Consider the following 21,150-nt stretch of genomic DNA (forward strand, 5'->3'; position numbering starts at 1 on the left):
CCTTTGTAGCATTTTCCTAAATTTTCATTTTATTATTTTTATAGTGCATATACTACTTGTTTGAATTATTACTCATTATATTTTTTTGTATTTTCCATGTAGATCCAAAAAAATCCATAGGAAAATAACATTTCTTTTTTAACTCATGTTTTCAAAAGTTTGCTCTTCTAAGAATAGGTTATTAGAAATCTTTAGGGTGGAAGTGGATGGAGTACTTTGGTGATGATTCCTTCTAATTTGACTTTACTAGTTTCTTTTGCTTTTGTGAATTTATTCAGAGAATTAAATTGAGATGAATCTTTTTAAAATATTATAATAAAAGAGCAACAAGAGTAATTTTCAAAGCTGCCTGATTTTATTTCCTATTATTCCTTGTGTAGACATTTTGGGAAATAGCTATTTGAGTAATTTAATAGGTAATAAATACTGAAAAACACTTCATAAATCACAGTAAAACAAGATTTTAGGAAAAATGTGACAGATGAGGTCACCTTGTAGACACCATGTCATTTACTGAATTTAAGCTCATATTTTCCCCTAAAAGTAATAGACAAACTCATTAGATTCAATGAAAAACAGTAAGAAAACTAAGCATCTGGCATCCAACTGCCTGTTTCTGACAAGGTTAAGATCACTCAGGCTAGTAATGTTCTTGTTTTGTATACTGACATGGCCTATTGCAACAGAAACTGATGAGAACTGTTGAAAATTTACAAGCCTACTGTCATTGTAATAACATGCACAGATGTAATCAGTTATACTTTTGCTTCTGTTCATGCTTAACTTCCCACTTAAATGAATTGGGTTAAACACTTGAGGTTATTTAGTATTATAAATGAGTAGCATGAAATATAGAAAGGTTAAAGAAACAGGCTTTTAATTGACAACCAAATTGGAAGCACATCCTTTAATATTAATTCCAAGTTCTGTAAAAAACACTAATAAAAATGAATGTTTTAATATAGGCTTGAAAACTAGCAAAAAATTTTTGGTGATTATATTCTAAAATTTTTTTTAAAAAATCAATCTACAAATATATGTTTTCATTTTAATATGAATGTATTTTCCTTGAAATACTGTTAATTCTGATTATTTTCCTGACTTGATACTTTTGTTAAATTAAGGTAATATACAATTATTTGTTTATATTTATATAAGCATGTATTTAAAAAATAGATTTGCAGCAATACCTCTCTTTTAGAATTTATTTTCTGTTTACCATTACTAAAGGTTTTTGTATTGTACATTTTATATGCAAGGAATTCCATTTATGCTTATCAGTCAATCAGTAATCAGTTATTAAGCATTCTCAGGCATTCTACTAAACACTGGGGACACAAAAGTAGGCAAAAGATAGTCCCTACCCTTATGGAGCTCACAGTCTAATGGGGAAGACAAAAAACAAAATATATGAGCATAGGAAATAGAAGGAAGACACTAGAATAGAGAGGTTGGAATATATGGGTACAGAATATATCCTAGATTTAACAATTTCATTTAGGGTCAGCTGTAATTTAATTGCAAGAAAGTAAGGGATATCATCTTTGGCCTGTAAAAACATCTTTTCTGAATAGATATGGAAACATCAAATATTTCTGGATATCTTTATTGCTAATCATTTTCCTCCCATTTGTCTGATGTAACTTAAAATTCTGTTCATTATAGTCACTTGTTTCTTGTAGCTCTCTTCCTTTAAGAACAAACTGTAAATAATCACAGATGCTTAGATATCCTGCTAACATAAAGCTAAGTCTCTAAACTGTGCATAAATCAGCCAAATTCAGAGTAAAGACTAGTGTGGACCATATGCTCTCTAGTAATTAAAGAGAAGTTTGTGTATGTGTGTGTGTGTGTGTGTGTGTGTGTGTGTATGTACACAAATACTTAATTTTACCTGATTTGATTTGTGGACTTGTTATAATTTCAACAGTGTAGTTTATGTATATATGAGATAAAAACTAAGTAAAACAAGGAAAAAATGTAAATAGACTTTTTTCATGGAATTATCAGCTAACAGTTTTTTATTTGGAAATTCTCAAAAAGTTGACTTGGAGACTTAGATAAATTTTAATTTCATTGTCTTTTAAAAAAAATTCCTCTTACCAGGCAATATATATTTTCTTGAAAAGATATTCTCATTGTATTTTGTATATTTATGTACAACTCACTCTTATTTATGCTTAAAATATTTAGATTATGCTAATTTGAAAATTTTAGCGAAATTATTTAGTTGATAGATAATTATAGTAGTTGGAGCCAAACGTTATATCATGAGCTCCTCGTAATAACTGTGATTTCTTTTAAGCACTAACAATAGTAATTTCCTCATCTCCCAAATCTTCTTTATGAATGCAGTAAAGGAACCAGTCAGAGAAGATTGTGTGCACGTAGTGTTTTAGAGCTGATAGAATAGCCATTTGTCAGAATTTCTAAATCCATGTGATGTCCCCAACCATCCTGACTATTTGAGTGGTTACATGGCACAGCCTTGTTGGAAGTTACTTTTTTTGAGGAGTCTGGTTTGAGACTTGGTCTGACATTATCCACCCTTCCTTCCAGTTCTCCAAGTACATTTTTTGAACTTTACCATCTCCACTTGTCAAATGAAGTAATCATTCTTGCCCTCCCTGCATTATAGAGTGGTTGTGAGAAAAATGTTTTATAAACAGAATATATATGCAATTGTGAGGAGCTATTAGTACTTTATTGGTTTTTTTTTGCGATTTTTGTAGTATAAAAATTACAGAAATGAGAATTAAAAAATCTTTTTACATGTCTAAGGTCACTGAATGCAGATGCTATTTATTGTTCATTATGTCCACTATAAACTAGATCTGGTGAGGTAAGTTAAGAAAGAGCCTCAACTGAAAGGCATGGATAGAGAGAAGTATAAAAATAGGCCTATTCTTCTTGATTTCTCATGACAATAACTATAGGCAATATATTTTTTTTGTCCTAGAGAAGGAAATATTGGCCATTTAGAAGTTTTTTTTCATATTTTAGTTTCTCAATATAAGATTTTTAAGCTATAGTATTTGATGCTATATGAAAGTTTGTTATTTGGAATGTTACTGGGTTTTTTGTTTTGTTTCGTGAAGAGTGCTTATAAAGAAATGAAAAATAGTAAATAAATGCATGGAACTTGCATGGAACTATGCTGAATATCAGCAAAAAAGTTTAAAAGCTGCTTTTTCTTTTTTCTCTTTTTGAAGGGAAGGGCAGGGAAATTGGGGTTAAGTGACTTGCCCAAGGTCACACAGCTAGTAAGTGTTAAGTGTCTGAGGCTGGATTTGAACTCAAGTCCTCCTGACTCCAGGGCTGGTGTTCTATTCACTGTGCCAACTAGCCACCCCTGCTTTTTCTTAATCTAAATAATATAGAGTGTTTTCTTATGTGATTGTCATAAAATTGTAATAAGACTCAACCCCAGAATATATGTAAAAAGGAAAGATTTTTAAAAGTTAAGGATAATGCTGTAATTTTTTATCCTCTTATTGCCATTACCAGAGCCATTTCAATTCTTGTATTCCTTTATATAAGTTCTTAACCTTTTTTGTCTTGCGTATCCCTTCATAGTCTAGCAAAGCCCATAGAAGCCTTTTCAGAATAAATTTTAAGTGAGTAAAATCCAAAAAATTGCAAAAGAAATTATATTGAAATGAATTTGTCAACATGTTAAAAAACAAACAAGTTCATGAGCTCAGGTTAAGAACACCTGCTTTAGAATACTCCTTATCCAGCATTGACATAGTATTTAAAATGCTACACTATTAGTGGTCTAAATATTTTTTTTGCTGCCTCACACATAAAAGTTTTGGATTTTTTTTAGTATTTTGGCATGTGTGCATGCATGAATGATAGTATTATATGAATTGATTTGGTGTAAAATTATGCAAATTCATATATCATTAGCTACTAAGTAAAATCAATTAAAATAAAGGAATAAGTAAAATAAATTTAATTCTTTCTCACCTTTCAGTCCTTTATTAGTAGATTCTTTTTGTTGTGGTTACATAGACATTGTGGTCATGACTGAGCATAAGCATTGAAGTGACCTTTTTTTAAGTTAAACTATGTCCCTTCTCTCTCACTCAGCAACTTAGTTATCACTTTCTCCAAAGTTAACCTAATTTATTCCTTAAAATGTCCTACAACACTGGAACCACTGTTTTCTGCTTCAGTGAAGAGGGGAATAGACAGCATAGCAGAGATAGTGGCAGCAGTAGCAACAAATATATACCCTCTATCAAAATTGTTGTTCCACTGATCATTCTCATTTTTATTTTCACTGCATGCCTAATTCCTTAAACTGATTTCTCTAACTATGCTTTTTTTCTAGCAAGAGAGAAAGGTAAATGAATTGTTGCTGTTGGCATCCTCTCTTCCTTTCAGAATTCTGGTGTTGTCACTGCTGCTTCTTTTTCTCAACCTCTCTTGTTTCTCTTTCTTTGTGCTTGCTAATATCCTATCGTCATACTTTGTTTGATTCCTTCCCTCACCACCAAAAGCCCCAAACTTTATAATTTAGAAATCTAGATTTCTATCAAAATGCATTAATTGGTGACTAACACTTTTTGTGTTGGTGATGGAATTGAGGTGGGAATAATATAATACCTATCACCAAGATTTTGTACCTGGTGATTTTAGACTTAGATTCTTTACTATCAATCAGTTCATGGTTTTTGACAATAAAAGCGATAATAAATTGTTTTATATAATAGTTACTTTAACTATATGGACAATTGCTTTTAAAGAAACTTCAACTATTTATGGGACAAATTACAAGAATTCTTTGTTTTTTAGCAAATTGTGGCCAAACTTCATGTTAGTTTTTTTATCTTAATTATGTAATTATGTGTAATTATTGGAATTATTGCAATAGTCCAGGTAAGTGGTGATGAAGTTCTAAAGGTAGAATGACTATATGAGTGGAGAGTGGAGAGAAGAGGTACATATGAGAAATGTTGTGAAGTTGCAAATGACAAGATTTGTCAATGGAATGGATACATGTGTGATGACTGAGGAGTGGAATATGACACCAAGTTTGTGGGCTTGAGTGGCTGGAAGGATGGTGGTACTAATAAAGGAGTAATAAAGTAGTAATAAAGAGTAATAAAGGAATTTCATAAGGAAGGAGGCTTTTCAGAGAAAGATAACAAGTTCTGTTTTGGACATGTTGAGTTTGAGACACCTACATGACATTCAGTTTCATGTGTTCAAGAAGAGTTTGAAAATACATAGTCTCAACTAAGAGACTATGGCTGCATATGTAGCTCTGTGAATTATTTGCATAGAGATGATAATTGGAACCATGGTAGCTGATGATATCACCAAGTAAGGTAATACAAACTGAAAAGCGGAGTCCAAGGACAAAAACTTGGGCTTTATAAATTTGAAAATATTATCTGTGTCTTTTTCCAAGTTGTTGATAAAAATATTTAAATAGCATAGATGCCTAGGGTACTCCAGTGGACATCCCCTGACAAACTGGCCTTCGATCATTAACAGTTTCTTTTTTACTTTAACTGTCCAACTAGTTTGATTTATTATTGTCTAATTCATAGCCAATTTGGCTAGAATATTGAATGTATGCAGAGGAGATAATGTGTAATAAATCTAGAAAGGTAGATTGAAAAAGATGAGAGATCATGTGTGATAGCTTGAGAGTATGAAAGAATTAAACAAATTTTTTTAAAAGACTTTTTAAAGGAGAAGGCAGATCTGGTCATATTTATGGTCCTTCGGAAAGGAAATAGTTGATAAACAGCAATTGGAGATAAGAAAGAAGATTGAAGGGGAAAACTTCTCAGAGAGCTTTGGAGATGAGAGGAAGGGCACAAATAGAGGGTTAAGATTTGGCAATAGGAAGTATACCTTTTCATTTGAGAAGGGAGCAAAGGAAAGTATAATGGGATTATGAGATGTAGTAGGAAAGAAGAGCTCAAATTGAATAATCTCTTTTTTTTTTTAGATTTTTCTTTTTGGAGGGGGGAAGGTAGGGCAATTGGGGCTAAATGACTTGCTTTTTGTGTTTGTGTTAAATGTCTGAGGCCGGATTTGAACTCAGGTCCTCCTGACTCCAGGGTGGGTGCTCTTTCCACTGTGCCACCTAGCCACCTTGAATAATCTGTCTTTTAAGTGAGGTAGAAAGCAAGACTCTGCTAAGAAAGCCCTAGATCCCTTCAGATTCCTAGTCTTCACTTTTTCAGCTCCATTTTGTGTCCCTATATAACCCCCTCCTATAGACTATGACCTCCTTGAGGGCAGGGACTGTCTTTTGCCTTTCTTGGTATCCCTAGAGCTTAGTACAGTGCCTAGCAAGTAGGAGGTGCTTATTAAATATTTATTGATTCTGACAGACTCTGAAAAGGAGAGATGAATGTCTGGATAGCCAGGACAGAGAATGTCTTAAAAAGACCAAGGTCTCTAACATCTTACTGTGTATATCAAGATTAAGTCAAAATGGGTACATGATTTAGATATAGAAAGTGATACTATAAGCAAATCAGGAGAGCAATAGTCTACTTCTCAGATCTATAGAGAATGGAAGAATTTATGAGCAAACGAGAGATAGAGAATATTATGAAACACAAAATGGAAAATTCTGATTATATTAAATTGAACAGTTTTTGCTTGAATACAAATCATTTCCCAACTGCTAAATGGTCAGAGGATATGAATAGACAAGTTTCAGATGAAGAAATTAAAGCTACCTATAGTTATATGAAAAAAAATGCTCTAAATCAGTATTGATTAGAAAGATACAAATCAAAACAACTCTGAGGTACCACATCACACCTATCATGTTGGCTAATATTACAAAACATAAAAATGATAAATGTTGAAGATGTAGGAAAATTGGAACACTAATGCATTGTTGGTGGAGTTGTGAACTGATCGAATTCTTCTGGAGAGCAATTTGGAACTGTGCCCAAAGGGCTCTAAACTGCGCCTACCCTTTGACACAGCACAAGGATCCAGACCACCACAGAGATTATAAAAATGGGAAAAAGACATGCATATACAAAAATACTTATAGCACCTCTTTTTGTGGTGGCCAAGATTTGGGAATTGAGGGGATGCCCATCATTTGGGTAATGACTGAACAAGTTCTGGTATATAAATGTAATGGAATACTATTGTTCCATAAGAAACAAGGAGCAGGTAGACTTCAGAAAAGCCTAGAATGAATTAATGCTGAGTGAAGTGAGCAGAACCAGGAGAACATTGTACATAGTAACAGTAACATTGTGTGGTGACCAACTTTAATAGACTTAGTTCTTCTCAGCAATGCAGTGATCTGAGACAATTTCAAAAGACTCATGATGGAAAATGCTCTCCACGTTCAGAGAAAGAACTGTGGAGTCTGAATGCAGATTGAAGCATCCTATTTTCTCTCTCTTTTTTTGTTGTTTCTTTTTTCTAGTGGTTTTTTCCTTTGGTTCTGATTCTTCTTTACAACATGACCAATGTGGAAATATGTTTGATATGATTGTACATATATAGCCTATATGAGATTGCATGCCGTCTTGGGGTTAGGGGGGAGGGTTGGGAAGGAAGAGGTAGAACTTTTGGAACTAAAAGTCTTATAGAAGTGAATGCTGAAAACTGAAAATAAATAATTTTTTTTTAATGGCCATGGTCTCCCACCACATCCTGGGACATCTCCAATTGTCCTGATCTATATCTTGCCTTGGACCCAGTTGGCTCTGGAGGAGAGAGTGAGGCTGGTGACTTTGCACAGCCCTGTCTCACTTAAATCCAATTCACTTACAAGTCATGACATCCCCTTCCTGATGTCATTGGTTCTCTTAACAAATGAAGGACAAACAACAACAATGAATTCATGGACTCACATTTCTTATTTCACAGACCTTGATCTAATCTAATCAAAACTTATTAACTTGTAAATATAAGCTTATTGTTATATAGGTTTTAATATCTTGGTTGGATACCTTTATTGCATTTGAATATTTTGGTTGTGTTTCTCACAAAGAAATTATAACTTGATAGATTTTTTAAAAATTAGTAACCAGATATTGGGAATTCAGTTTTAACTGTGATAGTAAAATAACTGAAAATCAAAGAAAATGCTAATGTAATGATTTCTGGAAAGTTACTATGGAAAAGTATTATAAATGATATTTCCTAATGCTTTTAAAAGTATCAGTTTTCTTACCTAGCTGATGTGCTAAATGGATATTTCCTATATAATTAGACATTTATAGTGAAGAATATTTCTACATCTTTAAGAAAGTAATTTTGTAGGCATATATTATTGCTATTTGCTACTTATTGCATTTTTAAATTCTTGCAATCTATTTCATTGTTATATTCTAATCAGTGATCTTCAGGAAAGTGTTTAGCAATTGGCACTTATGGGAAAAAAAGACTCACAACACACTTTTACATTTAATCTACATTTTTAATATTTTCTTCATCATTTTCTTAAGTCTAGATAATAAACAAAACAACAAATCGTGCTCTTATTTATAATGTTTGCAAATTTCCCAGGTATAAATGCTCACATTGAAAATTTAATGATCCGTTCTTAGAAGTGTTTTGAACTGCCTCCTCCCTATCCTTCATTCTAATATTTGAATTATTAAAATATTCAAATGTATATAAATCACTGATATAATTTCTTTAGATTTCTTAAATATTTTATACCTACTTCTTTGAATACAGAAACTCCAGCTGCATTTCAGGAGAACATGAAAGAAAAAGAAACAACACCTGGTGAAGAGATTCAGCTGGAAAGTTCAATTCCTCATACAGATTCAGGAATTGGAGAGGAGCAGATTCCTAGTATCTTGAATGGAGCAGAGCTGGAGACTAGTGCAGGTCCTGATGCCATGAGTGAATTATTGTCTACTTTGTCTTCTGAGGTGAAAAAATCACAAGAAAGTTTAACTGAGAGCCCTAATGAAATGCTCAAGCCTGCACCATCCATATCTAGCATCAGCCAAACCAAAGGCATTAATGTCAAGGAAATACTAAAGAGCCTTGTGGCTGCCCCAGTCGAAATTCCAGAATGTGGTCCTGACCCTATCCCTTACCCAGATCCTGCATTGAAGAGGGAAGCCCATGCTATTCTTCCTATGCAGTTTCATTCCTTTGACAGGTATGTACTGAACTTATTACTCATATTGTTATAAGTAAACATGTGTAATTATATTATGATATTTCAAAAATATTTGGAGTCTGTTATTTAAGTAGTAATTAATTTGAAATTGAGTTTAATAAAAGTGTTTTGTAGTCTGCATAGATCAGTGTACTATAATTGAATTCTGGCCATCAAATTGAGATGACCAACCTGATTAATGTTAGAATTTTAAAGAAAGAAATTTTATAATTTAGTAAATGTTTATAATATGCTTAAAAATTAGGAAGCACTATGGTATGAGTTGAATATATTGAACAAGGCAGGAAACTTAGATCTTATTCCAGACTGCTTCTGACTAGTGCTATTGCTCAGACATTATCCCTCAGTTCCAGCTTTCTCACCTGTAAAATGGACAGGGTCATATACATTCTAGTTACTAAGGTTCATAGATTTTATGAGACTATTGTAGTAGACAATCACTCAGATATTTAGAGATCATATTTCAAGTTTAAATGCTCAAAAGTGAATTCACATATGTGAAGAGGAGACAGAGGCTTCACCTTTCTCATGTAGTCAGCATTAACCAATGGGAAAGCTTTACTGTGAAATAATAAATAATATTGTAGGGTATAAGATTATTTTTTCCAGATTTCTAAGACACTAATGAGGGACAGACAATAGGCTCAATTAGCTAGAATAGAAAATTCTAAGAGTTGACAATGTGTTGAAATGATTCAAGGATATTTACAGTTATTTTTATTATATTAAGAAGCAAAACATATCTTTCTCTAAAACCATGGAGGATAAAAGACAATATTAAGTCATGAAGATGCAGTTAGAATTTTGACCTGAAGTAGCTTTCCACTTCAGTAATCTGTAGGGAAAAGTTTTTTTTTTTTAAGTTTACTTTGAAATACTTTATAGTAGATTCTAAAATAAATAATGCACATTTACAATGATAAAATAATAATGTATTAAATTGGCATCTGAACCAAATCGTTATCATTAAAGTTTGGAGGTATTTTTTTGGCAAAAGAACTATAAATGTATAGAAGTAACTAGTTTAAAAGGAGTAGTATCGGTTTATTTGTTTTGATGAGAAAAAAGGAATGATACAAGAATTAAGATGACTTTTGAAAACTGAGGAGGAATAGAAAAGCATAGCTATGCAGCAATAAATCTTTTCCTTATTTAGAAACATTTTTAAGGGATTTAATTCTCTTCTAAATTTCATAACTACTTCTTTACCTATTTATTAAAAACTATTTTATACTTTTCCTTATCAACTGATTTTTAATGATTTGAGAGAAAAAATCTAAACATTTATGCACCAAACTATAATACTTTTGACACATATTTTGTAAGGATAAATTGCAAGTCCTTCATAGTTTCAGATTTTCATTATTTCATGTATTTAAAAAATTTTTAGATGACAAGGAAATTATCTTGTTGACTTTTCTTGCCATGTTGATGTTTTTATATTATTATTGAAAATAATGTCATCACTTCTAGTGAAATATACAAATAACTTGTAAAAACTTGAAGAATTTTGAGGGGATTTATGCTAGTTAAATAAGATTTTGTTTGGTACATGAATACTGAAATTAATTTATAAATTTTTTTGAGGGAGAATGTGCCTTAAAAGTTACAAATTGGAATTTGTAATGATACTATTCTGATGTCCAACTGTACAGTTTTTTAAAACATCCTTTAAGCCATGGAGAATAGTAAATCAACTAAATGTACATATTTCCATGAAAAAGTGTAAAAACACATGTTAAACCATTACCTTTAAAGTATTATATAATACTTTATTTTGAAGTTATCTTTGTGGGCTAATAATTTGATAAAAGACTAACATGTTAAGAGTTATTGAAATTCTTTTAAGAGAAACCAAATCAAGTATAGAATAAGCAGGAATATATTTCAAGTTTGCCATATATTTTAATATGGATTTCAGTTAGAATAATTTTACCTCCTAATTCCATCCTGACTAAAGATTAAAATTTCACAAAACAGTGTTCCCAGTAACAAGTCTAAATATGTAACATTATTGAGTTATAAAAATCCCAAAACTTTTATGTTATTCCAAGTAATGCCTAGAAAATGTAGAGGAGTACATTTATTTTCTAAATTGTATAAGTAGGATTGAGGTAGCAGAGCACAAAGCATTTTCTAAGTCATATTAGGAAAAAGGACTCCTATATAGTTAATATATGCAGGAACTGAAGTACTATCAAATGTAAATGATGAGGTGATATTGATGAAAGGAGGGGATTGAGGTCTCGGGGGGCGCTGATGAGGGATTGAACAGAAGCGGCCTTGCTCTGCACGTAACTCAAGTCTGTCGTCTTCACTGCTCAAAGCCATAATGGGAGGTGGCAGTCTGAAATGAGTTGCCACGGCAAAGAGTATTATTTTTGAAATGCTTTCACACAAATCACTAGGCCCTGCATACAACTTAGTTTCATGCTTTAATGTCATCAGGAGGCACAAATTGGTGTGTCTAATTGTTTGCCACCTGCCAGCAAAATGAGCTGCCAGCCAGCCAGACGGGTTTGATTGTCTGTCAGCCATTCAATAGATTGAGAGTGACAACATCAAAAATTTCACTTCAAACTCTGAAGCTCTGAGCAGCTTTTCAGAGACCTCTTCCCCACAAGTGCTTCTGGACAACTGCATTTTTCAATTAGATTTCAGTATATTGCTGCTTTCTGCCTCATCTGTCTTAAGGTAGCTGTAATTACATTATGAGCTGTATAAACAGATTTGAGACACTAGAGTCTGAAATCTAAGTTATGACATGTCTTTTGACATCAGATTGAATTCCTTGAAAATAGGATTTAAAGTTATGGATTTTAGAACCAAAGTTCTGAATTGGACTAGTTTGATACAAAGAATTATAATAGAACTGACCCTGCTAATAAACCATTTTTCATTCTTATCTGCACTTGAAATATATGAAATTATTCCATGTGGATAAATCATATTTCATAATATTATTTGAAAATCCCTATGGAAATCACTTTGGGCTTTACATTTTTTTTAAAATACCATTTTTCCAGTTCTGCTGAAAAGTTTTTCCTTTTTTCATATTACTAGTCTTTCAGCTTGAAAGCTTCCACACATTGTTACCCATGTTACTTTCTTGGGCAAGTCAAAACAAGTATAATTCCACCTCCACATGCTAGCCTTTCAACTATTAGAAGATAGCTGTGAGTCTTCTCTTCACTAGAATAAGGAAACATTATTTGTACTCTTCGCAGAATGTTTTCAAAATTTAGTGTTTACTATTTTCAGTGTGTCAAAATTTATAAAAAGTAATTGTTTTTATATACTTTTCAAAGGATTTCATTTTCAGGTTTTTACTTACAATTAAGTGTTTAGAGTTTGTCATAAATGATTCTTATATTTATTTCTGTTTCAGAATGAGCTTTTCAAATTTGCATACTTCTGAGTATGTTGATAATGCACTGACATAACATGAAAGTGTATTAAATGAAAGGCACTGAAAGTGCTAATGTCACCTAATATTAATTTGATTTGTATGCATAAAGTAAACTTAGTTTTGAAATGATAAAATTTTAGTAAAATGTGTCCATTTGTGTAAATGAACAACTTCCATGAAAGTTTTATTCTATCAAATTATAGCATTGCTTTAGAGTGGAGAAACAGTTTCATCATTCATAAAGTTTTATGTCACTGTATTTAATTTTCACCTTGGTTTAAATATGTATAAAATATTTCAACTGAGCAGTTATGTTTATGTGTACTATCACTAACATATCAACATATGTAGTCATATGAGACCAAAAGTTGTGTGTTTTTCCAAAACTGATATTTTAGGCATACCTCCTTATTTTTTAAGCTAAAACTTCAGTTGAAATTGAATGCTGTTTCCTGAACATAGTAAAAGGGAATTTAATTGAAATAGATGATTTTCATCTTCTGAGAACATACAGATACACTTTTTTTTTGTTCTTCTTGGAGTTCCCTTCACGTTTGGGCCAGAAAACAAAAGAAAAAGTGAAATAAATCTTTTATGTATAGTCTCATAGTTAACATGGTTAAGAAAAAATGGCCCTACCACAGGAAGTTTATAACTGCTTCTTCCATCTGTCTTTTTAATAAGACTAGAATGTTAGTGTAGTTCCATTGGTTAATAAAGTATTTTATGCTTCTTTTGTTTTTAAAATATTGTTTGGGTTTAAAGCATCATGTTGTCATTATTTTTAAAACAAGTGAAGTATTAATAAATGTATTTTTGTTTCTTCATAAATCCTGAGATTTCTGCTTATTCATAAACTAATTTATTATGTCCACTGCTTTTTATATTAATTCTAATCTACTGCTTCTCCACTCAATCTCTTATATAAATAAACTAGAAGTAAAAAATATGTATAGTCTTATTTTTAGGCTAATACTTTAGGATGATATGGTATTTTTTCATTTTTATGTCCTGTATTGTCAATTTTCTTTAACTTGGTGCTTAAAATAAAAAGTTAATGCTGCTGATACTAGAGTAAGTTAGAGATGTATTGTAATCCTTTCACTGTGAGATCTTTAATTGTATCATGATTTGCAAGAGTCTATTAAAATCTTATTTGAAGACAAAAAAATTCCACAAAAGACATAAGGTTCTAAAACTAATATTTTCCATTTGAAGGTATTTTATATTAATTTTAGGTTAGAATATAAATGAATTAAATCATTATTACTTCTGTTCTGTTCTGTCTGTCACTAAAGAGGCCACTGTTTTTAGACACAATATATTGCTGGATATTATCTTTTAAAGTCAGTTGCTGTAAGACAAAATCCTAACTGCACATTTGATAGATAATAATTTCACTTGAACTCTTGCCTTTTTATGTTGAGACATTGGTTGACACTATCCTTCAGTAGCTAAAACTGGATAAAACAAAAATAATATTCGATGAGTAATTATTGAAAGTGGTGAAAAGTGGGAAATTAAGTTAAAATATAGTTCTTCCATTTCTACAACAATTTACTGTCAGTTGAATGTAGTGTGTATCTATTCTAGCACATTTTCATTTTAGAGAAAACTGAGACCCAGAGTTCAAGTGAGTTGTCTGAGATAATACATGATAGATAATATATGACTCAACCAGACCTAGAACCCAGGTCTCTTTAACTCTTCATCTAATGCTCTTACTCCATTCTCATTTGTTTCAAGAAGCCAAGTTTTATTAAATGTCATTACAAATATCTTTAGTTTTATGGCATCTTGCTGTGTGGAATTTTATAGAATTGATGTGTTTTCAGTTGGTCAATCTGAATTAAATTTCCATAATTCTATGAAGTGTAGCTCTCTTAACCTATCTGTATTAGCAGAAAGAGAATCACAGAATTTGAGGGTACTTCAGTGGTCTTCTACTATTTTAACCCATACATGAAAAGTGTCCCTACAATTATGTATACAAGTGCTTATTCAGTCTCTGCTTGAAGATATCTTTAGAAGACATTTCAGAAGACACTTTTCAAAACATCCTATTCTACTTTTGGATATTTCTAAGAGAAGTTTTCTTAATATGAAGCCTAAATTCAATTTTTTGCATCTTATACACATTGTTAGTGTTCATGCTTTCTGAGGCAAAACAAAACAAGTAATTTCATCTTCTCTGTATGACATTTCTTCAACTGTTGGAAAATAGCTATGAGTCTTCTCTTCACTAGGATAAAGATCCTCAGTTCCTTTTGTCTGGGAAGTTTTATCAGTGTCCTTAAGTGGCAACCAGACCTGAACACCATATTCCATTGAACACAATACTCCAAATCAAGTCTGATAGGAACAGAGAGAATACAATGAAATTATCACTTCCCTTTGCATCTCAAAACCACATTAGCTTTTTTGACCACTACATTATACTACTCATTGAATTTGATATACACTAAAATTCCAAGATCTTTTTCAGAACAATTGCTATATTACTATTTTCCCCCCATTTTGTTCTTGAGAAGTTAATTTTTTTTTTGTACCCAAGAGTATCCAAACTTTACATTTACCCTTGTTGACATCTATACTATGAAAATTTCCTCAGTGCTCTGCCTTTTCTAGAACTTTTGGGTATAACCATCCAACAAATTCTGAATCCATCTATGTCATTATCTAGTCCACAATGTATGAAATGCTGAATCAAAAACTTTGCCAAAATCTAGATAAATTGTGTTCACAGCTACTCTCAAAAAATAAAATAACATTAATCTGATAGGATCTGTTCTTGATGAAGCCATGCTTGTTCTTTGTAATCATTCTTTTCCATTTTAGATGTTTATCAATCATTTCTTTAATGATTTGCTAGAATTTTCCTAGGACTTAATTCAAGTTCACTGATCTTGCTTTTCTCATCTCTTTTTTGAAAATCGGGGCATTTTGCCTTATACGGTATTGTTATACTGTTCCTGTTTTCCTTGGCCTTTCAAATATTACTAACATTACATCAGCAATTTCTGTTCTTTTAGTATCTGACAATATAGTTTATCTGGACCTGAAGATTTGAATTTATCAGGTAGGTGCAGATAGCTGTGGGACCACCACCAGAGTTGCGTATAGTTTAGATTCCTCAGTAGTCAGTCTCAATTTTTGCTTTCTCTACCTGTATGCTATGTATCTTTTCTGCCTTCTGAAGCTACTGTCACTTTAGGGTCTTGTATCATAAGGCATAAGGAAGCACAAACACTGGTGCCAAAGGAATGGAAGGTGTGGGAATATGTCAGTGTTAAGACCTAGAGAAGCCTAGTACCCTGACAGACACCCCAGTGAGACTCTAACTATGCACCAAAAAGAGCAATGATTAAAAAAAACAAAAAGAAAGTCAGCTGTAAACCCCTCCTTCCAGTCTAGGACTGCACAAAAGGATAGCCAGACTCTTGCGGAAGGCTATACCTAGAAGACAAAATACAAATCAGCCCAGTCCCACCACCAGAGATATAGCCAAACCAGCACCTGGCACAATAGCACCTAGAGGGATGACTCAGGGTCCTCATCCATATCTTTGAGACACAGCCAGGTAAACAGAACTTTATTAAAATGAATTTATATTTAAAATGTTAAAAATTATATGTTAAAATGTACAGAATATTAACATTAAGGTAGGTACTTTGTGGGGACACATTCTTGCTTGAGAGAATTTTCTTCTCCTAAACAAAGCACTTTTATTTTTATATCTGGAAATTATACATTAACCTGTCATAAGTCATCTTTGGTTAATTGTAACTTGTTTACCACGTGTGACAGCCCCATCACCTCTGCAAAAGTTAAACAAAAATCAGCAGAAATAGCCTTTTTAATGCAACAGCAAATGCAAATAAATGTTTTATGAGAGCTGTGTAAAAAGTTGTGCATTTTAGAGTAAGGATTGCCAGGTGGTGGCCAAACAAAAATAAAGAGGCACACACCTAGCTGTGGGGAGTGGCTAATTGGGATTACATGGCTTTAGTGTCATCCTCATCTTTTTCATCTGCAGTTGAAGCTCTTAAAGAGGTCTCTTGCTTTCCATTGTTTTGCCTAAGACCTCTTCTGTAATCACAAATAAAATTCTATCACCTCCTTTGCTGCCTGAAACACTTTTTTCCCTAGATACTTTCAAAAGTGTCTGCTAATTTCTATGAAAGATTCCCAGTTTGACCTGGCAGATAAGATAGCATTCACTCAGCCCCTTAAGTAGGTAGCCTCTACCTAGATGCAGTAAGAGGCAGTAATGGGTAATTCTTAAAGAAGGTGGAGCCTGATCTTACACAGTGAGCACAGGATCAACCAAGATCTAGTCACATTATCAGGAGTATGGAAGCAGAATATGACTGAAATAAAAGTCCCTAATCCAGAAACTGAGGCTGGAGATACGAATAAACAGGAAGAACAAAAACATGTAATACAATGAAGAAATATTTTGGACTGAGAGAAGCCCAAGGAATAAAAATAGAAGACGAGTAAATCCCATACAAGTCAAAGTAAAGTCTCAGAGAAATGACAACCTAATTATAAAGACTAGAAGACAGAAACAAGACATACAACATGGACTAGCTAGGGAATTTTTAAAAAAAATAAGGGCAAGGAGAATTGATACCTCAGATCAAAGAGTAATAAGATTTACAAAAGAATTGAACTACCAGAAAATTAGAATGATGCAAGCAGAAAATGACTCCAAGAGAAGATACTAAAACAAAACCAAAAGGTTGAAAAAAGAAAAGAAAATGCGTAGTATAAAGTTTTGATAAATGGCATGAAATACAGGGCAAAGAGAAGTAATTTAAACACCATTGAACTGCTTGAGAATCATCTCCCTGCCCCTGTGTTGGATACCATATTTCAAGAAATTACAAGTGAAAATTGCCTAGATATTTTAGAATCTGAGCTTAGAATGAAAATAGAATCTACCACTCACATCCTGAAAGAAGTCCTCACGTGAAAAGTCCTAGGAATGTCATAGCCAAAATTAAAATCTTCTAAATCAAAGAAAAAAAAAGGAGTACTATGCATAACCAGAAAGAAAAGGAGCTACAGTGAGGATCACACAAAACTTCATTGCTGCTACAATCAAAGAGAGGAGAGGTTGGTGGTATATAAGGGTCTAAAAGGCCAAAGTTGTTGTTCAGTCTTTTTTCAATTGTGTCTGACTCTTCATGACCCCATTTGGAGTTTTCTTTGTAAAGATACTGTAATGGTTTGCTATTTCTTTCTCCTGCTCATTTTACAAATGAGGAACTGAGGCAAACAGGGTTAAGTGACTTGCCCAGTTAACACAGTTAATAAATGTGTGAGGTTAGATTTAATTTCAAGAAAATTAGTCTTACTGATTCCAGGTCAAGCACTCTATCTACTCAGCCATGTACCTGCCCTTAAAAAAGACAACAAAACTGAATATGTTTCTGCAAGGGGTAGGGGGAGAGGGAGAGATAAATGTATCTTTAATGAAATACAGGATTTCCAAACATTCCTGGTGAAAGGGCCAAAACTGAGTAGAAATGCAGGAGATAGGACAAATGTAGAAAGGTATATACATTTGATTAATTGAAGCAGACCATGTAAACATGAATTGTTTATTTATATGGTGGGGGCGGGAGTAAAAGTGGCCTTTTAGAGCCCTAAGGTTTTCAAAGGTCATCAAGGAAATTAGGAAGAAAGCCTGGGAATGTTTTATTCTGTTTTGATAGTCTTATGAGAAGGAAAGCAGAAAATTAAGGACTATAGAAATATTAGTCTATAGATCCCTGGAAAATTACTAAATGGAAACAAAATAGCCTAAATATTATTTTAGTTGAGCATGGCACTTTTAGAGGCAATTGGGATATAATACATAGAAGGCTGGGCGTGGAATCAGGAAGACCTAAGTTCAGATCCAGCCTCTAGACACCAGTTGTGTGACCCTGAGCAAGAAACATAATGTCTATTTCCCTCAGTTTTCTCAACTGTAAAATGGGGATAATAACAACTACTTTAAAAGGTTGTTGTAAGTCTCAAATGAGGTAATACTTGTAAAAAGCACTTAATACAATTTCTGGCACATAGTAGGTGCTATATAAAAGCTTATTCCCTTCCTCTTTTCCTTTATAAAAATACCTATGTATTGGGTTATAAAAACCTCACAAAAATGTTGACATACTAAACATATCATTTATTGATCATACTACATAAAAATTCTATTCAATAAAGAGCCTTTGAAGAAAAAAATCTGAACTAGAGACAAAATAACTTAATCCTAAAGAATTTGTGGATCAAAGAACAAATCATAGAAACAATATGAAATTCTTCCTTCCTTCTTTCCTTCCTTCCTTCCTTCCTTCCTTCCTTCCTTCCTTCCTTCCTTCCTTCCTTCCTTCCTTCCTTCCTTCCTTCCTTTCTTTTTTGCATTTTGGAGGGGGAGGGCAGGGCAGTTGGGATTAAGTGACTTGCCCAAGGTCACACAGCTAGTGGCATGTTAAGTGTCTGAGGCTGGATTTGAACTCAGGTCCTCCTGACTCCAGAGCTGGTGCTCTATTCACTGCGCTACCTAGCCATTCAGTATGAAATTTTTTCAAAGAAAATGATAACAATGAGACTAAAAGTTTTGGAATACAGTTAAAATTGTATGGAGGGGAAAATTTGTATCTATATGCTTTCTTCAATAAAACTGAAAGAAAAAATTAATGAATTTGGCATGCAATTTAAAAAAAAACACCTAGAAATGCTACAAATCAAAATTCCTCCAACTTGAAATCAATTTAGAAATTCTGAAATTCAAAAAAGAGATTAACAAAACTGAAAGTATAAAAGAATCATTGAATGGATAAATAAAAGTTATCTGATATGTTTTTCCCCAAATAAATAAAAATCATTCATACTATTTTTATTTAAAAAGAGAGGGAAGGAAAATGTAACAAAAAAGGGAAAGGAATAAGCATTTAAATAGTGCTAATGAAATGTGAGGCAATATGCTTTTTATTCTTTTTTTTTTTTTGCCTTTTTTTTTAGAGGGCAATTGGGGTTAGGTGACTTGTTCAAGGTTAGACAGCTAGTTTGAGGCGGGATCCAAACTCAGATCCTCCTGACTCCAGGGCCAGTACTTTATTCACAGCGCCACCTAGCTGCCCCCAAAGGCAATATGCTTTTACAAATATTTCATTTTACTTATTTGAGGAAACTTTTTAAAATAAAAAATGATAAAAGCATTCTTTTTTTTTTTCATTTTTGGAGGTGGGAGGGCAGGGCAGTTGAGGTTAAGTGACTTGCTCAAGGTCCTACGGCTAGTAAATGTTAAGTGTCTGAGGTCTGATTCAAACTCAGGTCATCCTGACTCCAGGGCTGGTGCTCTATTCACTGTGCCACCTAGCCACCGGGATAAAAGCATTCTTAACAAAGTAAGAGTAAATAAAACTATTAGAAATTATATTCCCCAATTATAGCTCAACAAAACTGATAACTTAGATAGAATGAATTGAAACTTATCAGAAAATATAAAACTCCCAGATTAGTAGCAAAAGAGAAGCAAAATTAATAGCAAAAGCAGAAATTGAACTTTCCATTAATGAGCTTCAGGGCCAAGGTAAGGAATGGGGATTTCCATATTAATTTGTAATTGAATTGTATCTTTCAAAATCAATTAAAATGCTTTTGGGAAGTTAGTGGGACCATGGATAGAGCATTCTGTTTAGAGTCAGTAGGACCTGAGTTCAAATTTGACCTCAGACACTAGCCATATATCCCTCAACAAGTCACTTAATTTCTGTTTGCCTCAATTTTCACAACTAAAAAATGAACATCACAACAGCCCCTACCTCAAAGGATTGTTGTGAGGCTCCAGCATGATAATAATTGTATAGAGCTTAGCACAGGGCATGTCACATAGTAAGCACTATAGAAATGGCTGTTCCCTCCTTCTGCCCTGTTATCCCATATGTTTAATAATTGTAGTATATACACATATATGTCTATGTGAATGCCTATTGTATTTAGTATTATGTATGTGTTGAGTTCAGGATAAAACTTTTTTTTTAATTGTTAAGAAAAAGATCAAAAGGGGGAAGAAAAGTCTAGATTAGGGTTAAGCACTAGAGAGCAAAAAAGGAAGGGTTCAGGGGAAGATGGATCAGTAGACACTTGGACAACTAATTGTATCAACTCACTTCTTTTGCTTAGAGTTAGCTCTGCCCAGGATCTAACTGATACTAGTGGAGATATCTGATTTGGAATGAAAAGCATTTACAAATGTTAATGTAACTATGAACAAATATACTAAAATTCATCCCAATTTTTAAAACAAAACAAAATATTTATTTAAGTAGTAGAAAGTATTGTGGAAATAATTTGCAACTCCACAATTGAAAACTGGGCAGTAGGCCTGGATTCAAGAGGACCTGAGTTCAAGTTTGGCCTTAGACACTGTGTGACCTTGGGCAAATCACTTAATCCTCTTCGTCTTAGTTCCTCATCTATAGAAGGAAATGTCAAACCACTCCAATATCTTTGACAAGAAAACTCCATAGACAGTATAGTCCATGGGGTCACAAAGTTGGAAAAGACTTGAGTGGCTGAACAATAATTGCAAGCT

At 32.9% G+C, this 21,150-nt stretch overlaps 1 protein-coding gene across 3 annotated transcripts in view; it reads left to right on the plus strand.

Moving 5' to 3' along the window:
• Positions 1-21,150, plus strand: part of NBEA (neurobeachin) — an 809,664-nt gene that overhangs the window by 290,018 nt on the left and 498,496 nt on the right. For all 3 annotated transcript variants that reach the window (XM_069079971.1, XM_069079972.1, XM_069079973.1), the window contains exon 30: positions 8,689-9,124. In XM_069079971.1, the coding sequence (XP_068936072.1) occupies positions 8,689-9,124 (436 nt within the window). The remainder of the gene's footprint in view (positions 1-8,688; positions 9,125-21,150) is intronic.

The sequence above is a fragment of the Petaurus breviceps genome, unplaced genomic scaffold (assembly GCF_028583685.1).
Source record: "Petaurus breviceps papuanus isolate PSGF00001 unplaced genomic scaffold, PetGlider_PUasm1.0 91133, whole genome shotgun sequence".
NCBI lineage: Eukaryota > Metazoa > Chordata > Mammalia > Diprotodontia > Petauridae > Petaurus > Petaurus breviceps.